At 32.8% G+C, this 12,399-nt stretch overlaps 1 protein-coding gene across 2 annotated transcripts in view; it reads left to right on the plus strand.

The window, feature by feature from the left end:
* RASA2 (RAS p21 protein activator 2) overlaps positions 1 to 11,724 on the plus strand; it is a 52,157-nt gene extending 40,433 nt beyond the window's left edge. For both annotated transcript variants that reach the window (XM_072867798.1, XM_072867797.1), the window contains exons 15-24: positions 1,208 to 1,314; positions 2,595 to 2,681; positions 2,764 to 2,841; positions 3,302 to 3,375; positions 4,620 to 4,726; positions 5,014 to 5,096; positions 5,991 to 6,199; positions 7,436 to 7,539; positions 8,133 to 8,322; positions 9,196 to 11,724. In XM_072867798.1, coding sequence (XP_072723899.1) covers positions 1,208 to 1,314; positions 2,595 to 2,681; positions 2,764 to 2,841; positions 3,302 to 3,375; positions 4,620 to 4,726; positions 5,014 to 5,096; positions 5,991 to 6,199; positions 7,436 to 7,539; positions 8,133 to 8,322; positions 9,196 to 9,226 — 1,070 coding nt within the window. In that variant the 3' untranslated portion in view covers positions 9,227 to 11,724. The remainder of the gene's footprint in view (positions 1 to 1,207; positions 1,315 to 2,594; positions 2,682 to 2,763; positions 2,842 to 3,301; positions 3,376 to 4,619; positions 4,727 to 5,013; positions 5,097 to 5,990; positions 6,200 to 7,435; positions 7,540 to 8,132; positions 8,323 to 9,195) is intronic.
* The last annotated feature ends 675 nt before the right edge of the window (positions 11,725 to 12,399 follow it).

Below are 12,399 nucleotides of genomic sequence, written 5' to 3' on the forward strand. Positions count from 1 at the left end.
GGAATTTTGTATTTTCTGATACAAAATGTAGCAGGTCAGAAACACTGCAAGACAGTAGCAAATAAGAAGTCACCAACAAAAATATGAGATACTAGAAGAAAAGCACAAGTAATACAGGAAGTGATTTAGTTGAAAGATATGTAAAATTTGGAAGAACTGATCTGTTTATTGCTTCTACAGAAGCAAGATGTAAACTTGAAAATAAATTCAGTATTTACATCTTAACTACATGAACTGCAACTACGTTAACTATGACTAGCACATTCATAACTTAGGTGTCCAGCTTTACTACTTATGGGTAGTTTTGGGGAGGGTGGATAATGTAAACTATTTAATGTGTTTGTAATATGACCAGTATTAGAACAGTTCTATTCTTTCAAAAGGGTTATAATATAGGAATAATGTGGTGGGTCTGAAATACTCTTGTACTTCAGTCAATTAAAATCTGAAATGTCATGTAATAAGCTACAATGGAAGAATACTTCGCATAATCAGCAGCCTTTCTCTGATTCATGTTTGTCACTGGAACTGACACCGTAAATTCCTCTAGTTAAGACAGTCCTTTCAGAATAGCTGACTTCCCAGACAGATGAGATTGAAGTGGTCCTTAGAGTAAGGATGGGATCCCACTATATTTCCCAGTATAAAGGTGTAAATATACCTAAAATACTAGATGAGAAAAATCCTCATTTACAGTATCAAAATTATATAACACCATGGTTTTATGATGCAGCTCAGAATTGGAGTTGAAGTTGTTCATATGTGTTGACCGCATTTGTTGTGCAGCATTAATGTGTTTGAGTTGATCACCGATTAGCTTTACGGGTCAATAAACCTCATCAGCCCTAGTGTTTAAAGGCAACTGCTACAGTATGTTCTTTTTTTGGTTCAACGTGCATACAGCCATACGTAATCAACACTGTGTATGTAAATGCTTGCAATAATCTCATCATTCCTAGTAGTGGAGCTCATGAGCCAGTTTTACAAGAACAGAACTTCTTTTTGGAGAAATAAACCCTCCATTATAAGTAGAACATTTCTTACATGATCACCTTTCTCATTTCGTGCACTTCATTGATTTTTCTATTGTGTTTTAAAATATAAATGTCTCCTCTGATGTTATCTTCTTAAGGATTTTTATGTTGACTGTCTTCATTATTTCCTATTAAGTTTAGTGCATGTTACATTTCATGGTTTTTCTCTGCAGATGATCCTCATGTACAGTATTCTGCAGTGAGCAGCTTTGTGTTTCTTCGTTTCTTTGCTGTAGCCGTAGTCTCACCTCATACTTTTCATTTACGACCTCACCATCCAGTAAGTTTCGTGAAGCTTTGTTCTGTTTTATTCATAACCGTCAGATCTGTTTATCTGGGAAGGCATAAGTTCCTTTCAGTGGGCCTGTAACTGGGAAATAAGATTACTAAATGTCTCTAGGTTGAGTTTTTTTCAATTTTATACCTCACGAGAGGAACTAAGACATTTGCAGTTCTTTAAGCATCAAATTTCTCAGTCTTTATGAGGTGTTCTCAAATGATATAGAAGAGGTATTGATATTAAAGACACTCTGCCTTTTTTGGGAATGTGCTGCTTTGTTAGAATAGCAACATGACTGAGGGCTCTTTAAGGCATATGCCTGAACTGCATTGGTTCCTTCCACTGTGGAAGTTAAATATCCAGATGTCACTTTTACTTTAAAAAAAAGTTTCCATTTGTGTCTTAAACAGTCTGTAGAGTTATCCAGTAGTTGGTCTGCATATTTATTCTGGACTCCACTAGTTGCAGTGGGTTGCCATTTCAAATTGTGAAGTAGATATGCATTAAAAAAAAAAAATCTTCAAAGACAGGAATATGGAGATAAGAAAGAAATACTATATTATTTTCACATAAAATACAGAATGAATATGAAATCTTCTGCCTCAGAGGTTACCTTTATTAGCTTTTTTACCTACTTAGGTGTGTTGTCCTTTCAAAAGAAAAAATCTACTTATTCAAATTCATTCTTTTGACATTATCCAGTTCATTGAGTAAAAAGATTACAGGATTTTATCACTTGAGGGCTAAACATTTTAAAGGGAACAGCAAGACCCCTTTCTGTGGCTGTGTTTATAATCCTGTACTAAAATACAAACAGTGAGGTAGCAAACAAGGCAAAAGCCTTAAAGACAAAGTTTTAAGTTCACGTTGTATTATGAAAATTTCTACCATTTATCCAGCAATAGTTCATTATGTTTAGTGTTAAGTTTTGAATAGGTCAGAAACATTAGATGTGTAGTAACAGTTACAAGATTTGAGAGGTTTGAGATGTTTTATAGATAAAAATATTTTTTCCAAGTACTAATATTAAATTCTAGTGATAGTGAGTAAAATATTAAACACTGTGCAGTAGCTTATATAAATATACTCACAAAGCACAAGTGCTAATAGGACAATACTGCATACGCATTTCTTCTCTTTGGGTGAAGAAGAAATGTAATGAATATGTGTCAGACTTACTACATTGTGTAATATTTTTATGACATTTTCATTTTTAAATCAAAGTTTTACCTGGAATTGTGAAAAAAATGTGACTTCTGCATTTTGTTTCTTTATTTTAGGATGCACAGACTTCTAGAACATTAACTCTTATATCAAAAGCCATCCAGACTTTGGGGAGTTGGGGAAGCTTGACCAAAAGCAAACTCGTAAGGCTACTAAAATTATTTCTCATTTCATAGACAACATTATTTGAAAGTTTTATTTATGTCAATATACCCTTTCTTTCAGTCAAGTTTCAAGGAGACGTTTATGTGTGAGTTTTTCAAAACATTTCAAGAAGAAAAATTTACTGAATCTGTTAAAAAGGTACCTTTCAACTATATTTTTTTTTATGGTTGATGTATCTGATCAGTCTTAATTATTAGAAGGTTGTGTTATTGTTCAGTTTTCTACTAAAGACGAAAAAAAAAATTGAGGTCCATTTCAGATGTTTTAAAAAACCAACAAAACAAACATCCACACAGTCGAATATGCAAGAGTTATACATAGTGGACTAAGCTAATTTAGTTTAAAAAAAAAAAAAAAAAAAAAATTCTGAAACAGGCTTTATTAGATCTGCTGTTTAGGAACTAATCAGAGAAATGTTTTGTGGCTTATGGGTATCCTTTGTTACATTGTTCCAAGTCTCTGCAATATATTTTCATTTAATCTGTTGCATAAAGTAATTGTTCTGTTCCAGGAGAAACGTACATGTATATTTTCAAAATAGCTTTTGGTTGTTCTCTGCTTCTGAATAGTATATATTCCCAGTGTATCTTTCCTTAAGTTCCTAGATGATGTTTCCTCTACTGAAAGTAAAGAGCCCAGTGGTCTGAGTGAGCCAGTACATCTAAAAGAAGGGTAAATACATCTTGAATCTATATAGTGCAAAATAGAATTGACTGTACTGTTTTTTCATTAATGTGAACATCAGATTAATGCTCATTAAAATGTTTGATATACTGTAGATATTGTGATATTTGTAATTTGTGATGATAATTTGTTAGTTTGCAGAATTAGTTTAAAGCAACAGCTGTAAACTTTCATAACTCATCTTTTAAATACTTTGGAAAAAATAATTAAAAGCAGCTTAAAACCTATTAAAGCCCATCTGCATTTCTGTTACAATTCAGCGTGTGCTTTGTGATGGTTTATTCAGGATTGTAAAAGTGTATTTTAAAAGAACACATTAATTTAGAATTACTTTGCATGCTGTTTAAGTCCAGCCAGCTAAATGTTCTGCCTTTAAAGTAGGGGAAAAAATTACCCTGTAATTAACGGTAAATGATAGAATGCTTTTATAAAAATTGAGGTGAAAGTCACCCTTTCTAAGAAGTGAACTGTCTTTTTTTTTGATGTTGATGAAGAATAGCTGATGAACCAATTAAAACAACATTAATGTGGAAAAATATTTGTATTTACCTGAGAAGCAGATTCATAGCAAGTAAAGATTCTTCTGTGAAACAAGCATCCAAATTTCAAACAAGGAAGAAATGTACCTCTTATTAAAATACTAAATAGAAATGAAGGATACAATTGTAGTGAATCAACACTTAGTTATAGCAATTTGGAAGCAAATCTGTATTATAAATTGATGGCTGTTGATCAAAAAAAAAAAAGTTGCCAGTGAGTACACTCAAAGTGTACTGAATACAGTTTGTGTCTACCCTTGCTATTGAGTCGTGTTCAGCATCATTTCATTTATATTCACTTTCTGATCCAGATAAGGCCAAGTACATTCACATGTAGAAAGTGGCAGGAAAGAGGGAATCTTGTAGTTGGATATACCTTACTCCCTTTTGGGTAAATTTGGAGTTCTGGATCTGAATAAGTATGTATCCACTCCAAATTTACTGCTACAGACAAGAGTCTGGATTGCATATTTTTCAAACTCCTTTCCTGTTTGTGGAACCCTGTACATGATCACCATATTGGGAGGTAATCTGGACAATCTATTTTGAACAACTAGTAGATTTTTTTTTTAAGTTTACAATGAAATAGATTTTTATGTTGCTGCATGATGAACAATAATACGTTATCTCAAATGGTTTTGAAAGCCCTTCAGAAGACTAACGGTTACACTTCATTTGATTCTTTCTTCACAGAGAAATGTACAAAAGAGCTCAGGGAAGGACTCGGATTGGTAAAAAGAATTTCAAGAAGCGGTGGTTCTGTCTAACAAGTAGAGAATTCACCTACCACAAACAGCAAGGTAAATTATGTTTATTTTACAATTATTTTTATTTTCTCAATATCTTCTAAGTGTTTGCATCTGATTTGTGCTTTTTAAAATGCATAATTTTTTTCTTTTCCTGAAGTACATATGATATGTTTTAGTTACCTTTGCCCTGATTACCAAATGCTTCTGTCTGATTCATGTACATTTTCTCAATAACAAAAATGCACATTTTGAGAACTTAACCTACAGTATTAGTGCACTGAGGTTATAAACCAGTTTTTAAAAAATTGCTTCACTCATCTGTTTACAATTTTTTACAGATAAAGAACCAATTTTCACTATTCCAATCAAAAACATCCTTGCAGTGGAGAAACTTGATGAGAGCTCCTTCAACAAGAAAAATGTGAGTCAAAAGATAGTTTATATGTAATTCTTGACATGTTCTTTAAATAAAAGATTTTAATTAGCTTATAGAGTTACTGAAACCCTGTTACTAAACACTTCAGCAAAAAATCTTTTCTGGATCAGGAATAAAAAGCTGTATGCAGTATTTCCAAGTACTCTGAACATGGAACTTAACCTGGAGATTTGGATCTCTGCACCAACTTTTCTGACTGTCCCCCTTTCCAAATTTCTGGAATGAAGGTTAAAACTACTGTGACCTTATTACAAAGCTTACTATGTAAGGTATTAGTAGTATGTATTATATTATGTTCTACTAGAAATGTATTATTACCAAACTTATATTTATTCCTTTTGATGAGAACGTCCTGCTTCCTGCAATACCTTCATCAGCTGAGACAGTTGTCTGTGCTCACAGCCTCATTCTGGACCTGTAGCACATCAGTATTTCTGTTATTTCAATCCAAAATTCTGAGCCAGTGATAAAAGTACAGCTGTTACTTAGGCTGAGGATGGCTAAAGGAGAGACTTCTGGGAATCTTCTGTTACTCTCAGGATATGAAGTATGAAGTCTGAGGTCACATCTAAAGATGTGAATGAAGAGGACAAAAAGCATCATGTTCTAATGCTTTAAGGATTCTTTTTTGGATGAGGAAATGGTGTAGGTGGAACACAGGGAGCTGTTCTGTTGTTTGTTTTTTTTTCTCTCCTAAATAGGGCTGTGTAGTAAAATGAAAGAGGTGGAAAGTCTTCTCTTCTCCCTTGTCTCACTTTCTGTCTTAATTTGGCTTTGTTGAATTGCCTGAGCTTTGAAATCTATTTTGACATATTCAAAGTTGCTCAATAACTGGATTTTTTTTTTACTGAGCAGAATAATGTTGTATTCCTTCTACAGATGTTTCAGGTACTACATGGAGAAAAGCCACTCTATATCCAAGCAAATAACTGTGTAGAAGCTAGTGAGTGGATAGAAGCTCTTTGCCGGGTAACGAGATGCAACCAGAAGAGGCTTAGTTTTTACCATCCTTCTGCTTTTCTGAATGGGAACTGGCTTTGCTGCAAGGCTACAATAGAGAACACAGTGGGCTGTGCTCGTTGCACTGCGTAAGTTGCTTCTCAAATGAAAATACATACGTTTTGTAGGACAAGTATGATTTTGTATGATTCACTATACAACTTGAAAATCTGAAGGCAAGGCTTTCCCTGTCTACTTTAGCAAGTTGCACTATTAAAACCATGCCTTACTAATAAGGCCTAAAGTACTGGATTTTGCCAAGTCTATTACTTCATCAGCCACCGTATGAAATGAAGGTAACCAATTCAGCGTGTAAATCAGAAATATTGAATGGTTGATTTCTTTCCACGCAGAATAATGGATGTAATAGCTCAAGTTTATTCAGATGCCAAGCTGAATGCAGAAATATGACATGCCTAGGTCATCTATATGAAGTAATTGAAATACCTTGCTGCAGAGGGCTCAGCCTGGAAGTCTATCTCTTTTCTTAATGACATTGTCTTGTTTTATACAGTCACTTTTTTATTGTAACTTCACATATTCTAAAACACAGTGTACTAAGAAAATCAGCTAAATAATCTTGGATGTAGATTCTGACAAATCGTTTGGGTTTTGTAGGTATGTCAGGAAAATTAATAACATCTTATAATGCATTAATGCATTTCTTTAAGCTGCTGATTTCTGAAAACAAATGCTCTGGTCTTTTTTAAAAATAGATTTATCCTTAACTGGACAGGTTGCATAAATTACAGACTAAAGATCTCAGTCAGTCCTCTAAAATCCAGTTTAAGTCCTACAAGATAAATTTCTGAAAATATATATAATACTTTTTTCATGTTACTCAGTTCATTCCTATATTAGGTTTCTCAACAGTTCAAAAGATTCCTGTTGCTAAATAACTTTTGGTTGTTTTTGTCTTTCTGTTTTTTTAACTGTTCTGGTTTAGGAACATATCTTGTCCTTCTGTTCTGGTTACCTTTCAAGTATAGTAGATTTTAAAAGAAGCGTTTAATTGTCATTTAATAACAATTACCCTTACTTTGATATTTTTGAAATATTTTTCTCTTGACATACTGAATAATAAATTCTATTGGAAAAAACAATTTTTAGTATTGCTGTATTCATTGCCCTCAAAACTCTATATGCCTGTTTCTATAGAACACTTGCAACGAATGCTAAGTTTCGTGTAGCAATTGTGAAGCTGTCTGTGAGTGATAGACATATTAAAACACTAAGTATATTGAAACAGAATCAGTTTTTACTTGCATTCAGACCTTTCAAGAACAACTTATATTGACTGTCCATCTCTTCTTTTCACCTTTTAGAGATGTTCCTGCTGATACTCAAATTGAGATTGATGGAGACAGAGAGACAGAAAGAATTTACTCACTTTTCACTATCAACATGTCTAAACTACAGAAGTTGGAAGGTACTCAATAATTCAGAAGAATTATACCGATATTATTCAGCTCTAATTCTTTAGGTCCATAACATCAGTTTGATGTCTTAACAATTTACCTGAAAATAATAAGAGTGTAGAGACACAGATTGTATTTTTGTCATCTTAGTGCTCTGATATCAGACATTCTTTAGTCATTTCTTTACAGTAGACGTCAGGCATGCACATAGTTCTAATTGAATTTGCATATATGAAATATCTTTAATAGTCTAAACAGAGAGAAGACTGCAACTATATCCAGTTGCTCTTCTGTCTTTGCTCTCCTTTTCCTGACTATGGAGGGAATTTTATTGAACATGGTTGAGTTGCAGGAAAGCATTGATCTTCTGTTAATGTGAATAGGAGAGCCGAGTGCTCAAGATGCTGAAAACAACCAGCAGAGAATAAGCCACAGAACTGTAAATACATCTAGTTGATACTGTCTCCTGCTTTTGTCTTCACCCATTTTACGTATAAGCTAGAGTAACTTCACATTTCAGAATTTCAGAATCACCATTTACGTAATAGTTAGATCTGTTTGTTAATTATCAAAATTCTAATTGGGATAATTGTAACTTTTGTAGAGGCTTGCGGAAGTATAGCAGTCTATCAAGGTCCGCGGAAAGAACCAGATGATTATTCCAACTTCACAATTGAAGATTCTGTAGCAACTTTCCATACACTTAAACAGATAATAGATATAGTAGAAAAGCTGAATGAATCACATGAAAAATACCGAAAGAAGAGATCATCTAGTGCTAAATATGGTAGTGAGTAAGTATGTTATGTAATTTTGACATACCTAAATATGTAGTTTAAAAAAATAATAAATCACAGAACAAGGCCAAGCTTATTGGGGTAGAGATAATTAAAGGTAGATTTAGATAACACAAAGACCTGGAGAAAATAAGGTTCATCATTTGTAATAATGCAGCTTTTTACCAGTTGTCAGAAGATATAAGAAGTTCCTCTGGTGTGGGATTCATCTGTGTTCCTGTTGAGATTCCCATAAGCAGGTGCAATGACTGTTTCCTTGCAACTTAACACCTGAAGTGCACACAAAATTTATCCCTAACTCTGAGTGCCTTCTATTTTTTTTTTAAATTTCAAATTTCAGTTAAGAAATAATTAAAATATCAGGTTACATAAAACTGTAAAAATTATACTGCAGAAACATATCTTTCATGCAGTATATTTACTGTTTGTAATTCACTTACCATACTCAATGATAAATACTGTTTCCGGTGAAGTTAAAAAAATCTGTTATTTGGAGTACCTTGTTGTTCCAGAGCAGATTCTTTCAATTCTCTTCAATCCTGGCTGATCCAGGAACTGTGGAAACTGTGGAACACCACTAGCAAGTTTTCTGATTTATTTTTTGCATCAATAAGGCTTGATTCACCAGATAAAAAGAATGCTCAAACCCTGACTTGGTTTGCCTAGTTTAGTATTTGACCCAAGTTATTTAGAAAAATTGATTTAGAGGTCTCATGTGAAAGTGAGGTTTTCCGCAAATCATGAAATTTCACAAGTAGTAGTAGAAATTATGCAAAAAATATAGGTTTGCTTAATAAATTGTATAATGAGAACTAGAAAGCAAATGTTAACCTTAAAAATATTTACATATAATATTTTGTTTTTTTCCAGAGAAAATCCAATTGTTGGAAAAGTTTCCTAACCAAAATAAACTGTGGCACACTTGGATGAAAAAAGAAACTGGACATGTTCTTGAGTGGGTGTTTTGTTTGTTTTGTTTTGTTTTTGTTTTTTTTTAAATTCCTTCTATGCATTTTTACAAAGTATTTAAGAATGAACATAAATGCTAGTTGTGTTGACAATCTATTTAATATTTAATAGAAAAATATCTACTTGGAAATCTGGTTTTAAGGTTTATTCTCATTTTGCTGAAGAACTTGAAGTTCCAGGTTCTTGAAGTAACAGGTGTGAATAAATCTAAATGTTGTTTTGCCATTGTTGTCTTATTGGAAAGAACTTTCTAAACAAATAAGCTTTTTAATGGAAGAAAATCCACATGGCATTTGTTGGCTGGATTACATCTCTCAATACATACACTGCAAACTTGCATGAATTTACCTTGAGTGCCTGCCCTGCTGATACGGATCTTGAAATAGAAATCCCAAGATACTATGACATGGAAGAGATCTGAAGCTTCACACTCAATTCATTTGACTTTTTTCCTTGTATTAGGTGTTGTCAGGACTTGATTTATCTATATCTGAAGTCTAACAAAATCATGCAGTATGCTGCAAATAATCTGGACAGCAGATACCAGTGTTAGTTATGTTTTTAAGTACTAAAGAAGAAGAAATCAGGGAGCTTATGTTGTACCTCTTGTTTACATTTGGGGTGAGTAATATATGGAGTGACATTAGATCACTATCTGTTTTCTTTAGGATTTTTTAAGTTACGTATTTTTTCTTAATCTAAAAAGAAATGCAGGGTAGCAACATTCTTTTTAAGTAAGTTTTCCTACAGATAGAAAAATTTAAATGTGAACAGATTGTGGTTAAGTACTGATCAATTTTCACCATCCCATGTATGATTTTATTTCTTTTTTTATAAAAAGTAATAACTAGGTCCAGCTCATCTTTTGACTACAAATCTAATAAATAATCTATTATAATCACTCAAAGCACTTTAGATATCTGGACTATCCCAGATTATTTTTAGATACTTTGTAGTATCTGCTTGTTATGATCAGTTGAATGATCAACTTTCTTTTGTCTTTAAGCAATGCTTCAGTGAATATTTTTATATCTTTAGTTATATGGATTCATATTTGCCACTTAACACAATTTTAAACTGGCATTCTTGACTTTAATAAGATTAATTTTTGCTCACTTCATCTGAGAAGTTAAGTTTATGCTGAAAAAACATATACGTATATAACCAGGAAGAAGCAAAGGTATTACTGTGGCAACTTTGCTTCATCAGTATTAAATACAATGGTACTCCTTGGAATATTATTTTTAATAATAACTATATGTGGTACTTTTATTTTTGGAGCATTTGCTGTGGGGTCTTTTGTTGTTGTTTTTTGTTGGGTGTTTTTGGTTTTGTGGGTTTTTTTTGTTGTTGTTTTTGTGGTTTTTTGGTTTTGGTTTTTTTTTTCAATCATGATTTGGCCAAATTAATTAGGAATGTACCTTACAAATAGAATGGAAATCCACAACGCTTGAAAGTGTAAGCTGTTTAAATTACTATACGTTTATTATACTGTTGTAGGGAGGCTTTCCGTAATAGAAGCAAGTTGGCAAGACAGGATTGAAATCTCTTTTGGAATGAATGTAACTTGTTAGAATAACTATTTGGTTTAATACCAGGCAAACTATTTTAGAATATCTGGGATTCAGTACTACTGTTTGCAATGTCACAATCATTTATCACCTCAGCTGTTTTTGCCTTTTCCTTTTTTACACATTTGGTGTATTCTAAGGAACTTTTATTTGCCAACAGTTGAAATGGGGTCGAGGGCGGGGGGGGATATAGTAATGCCAAGAAATGTGTTTTGCCAAGGTAAAGTGGGTCTGATTAATTGCCATTAAGCAAAAGCTGCCATTAAAGAAAGTTGAATGTGGTTAAGTGTCAAAGTTAGGTTTTGCTGTATATGGATGAACCCTGAGGCAAAGTGTCTGTTCCTTGGAGCCATTTTCTGTTGTTTTCAAAGTCAAATTTATGAAAAATTAAATTGTATACTCTTACAACTTTTTTTAAATATGCACTTTTTTTGCTTTGGTACTGGAGTATCTAGGAAGAAAACAAAGGCCATTGAATATTTGTGACCATTAAGATTTGATTTCTCATTTTATGTTTTAAAATGCAGTAGAGGTTCTAGAATTTAATTAGGTACAAGTAGGATGATTAATAATAAAAGTTGCCTTCCTTTTGATTAGTCTAGAAAGATGATGTTATTCAGTAATTAGTTCTGTTAGGATTGTAAATTATCATTAGTTTTAATTTGTATTATGATGTATTGTTGAATGTATTTTTATTTAAATTTTATTTTCTTATCAAGACATTAAAATGTTTTATAACATTGCTTGAGAATAACTCAAATAAATTACGACAAACTTGAGGTACGCTGTGTGTTTATTGTGAGGCCTGGCTTCTTAAAAATGTTAGTATTTATCTGAAGGCTGAATTAATAGGGGTTTACATACAGGAGTTGGGTATAAAGAGATAAATCTAGTTGACAGAAAAAAAAAAACCCAAAATTAAGTTGAGGGATCTTGCATGGTCATCATTTACAGCATTGTTACATTCTAACTAAGACTGATGGTTGGAGTGTGATAGTTAATCGTTTAGCATAACAGCGTGCATAGAAGCCTTAGTAATTTGACAGCTTTTAAAATGTTTGAAATGACTAGTCTGATGTATTGAAGGATATCTAGTACTATGTTATTAGTGTTATATCACTAATTTTTTTTCTTGCTTATTGATTTGTCTTTCATTACCTGTCCTGTGTAGCAGTACCAGTTATACAATTTGTCAGACCTATTTTAAATATATTGCATACGGAAAAAATAGTCTTTACTTTCTCAGTCTTCTTTCTTTATGGAATCTTATGGGCACTTTTTTGCCACCTGCTCTCCCCTCCTATGCTTATGGGCATTTTTTATAAGATAATTTTGTACAAGCATGTTTTAATGTCTTCAGATGTTTTGTTTCCCTGTACAGAGAGCTGACCTGTTGTCCTTTATTGCTGGTATGGAAGCTCCTATTAGGAGTTACAGTGCAAACCTTCCAGCCATTTTGGAATTAATTTTTATTAATTCTGAGGTAAGCTGTATTAAGGCCCAGTCTGAGTGGTCACCACATTCATTTGCAGAG

This window comes from Ciconia boyciana, chromosome 7, assembly GCF_034638445.1.
Source record: "Ciconia boyciana chromosome 7, ASM3463844v1, whole genome shotgun sequence".
Classification (NCBI taxonomy): Eukaryota; Metazoa; Chordata; class Aves; order Ciconiiformes; family Ciconiidae; genus Ciconia; species Ciconia boyciana.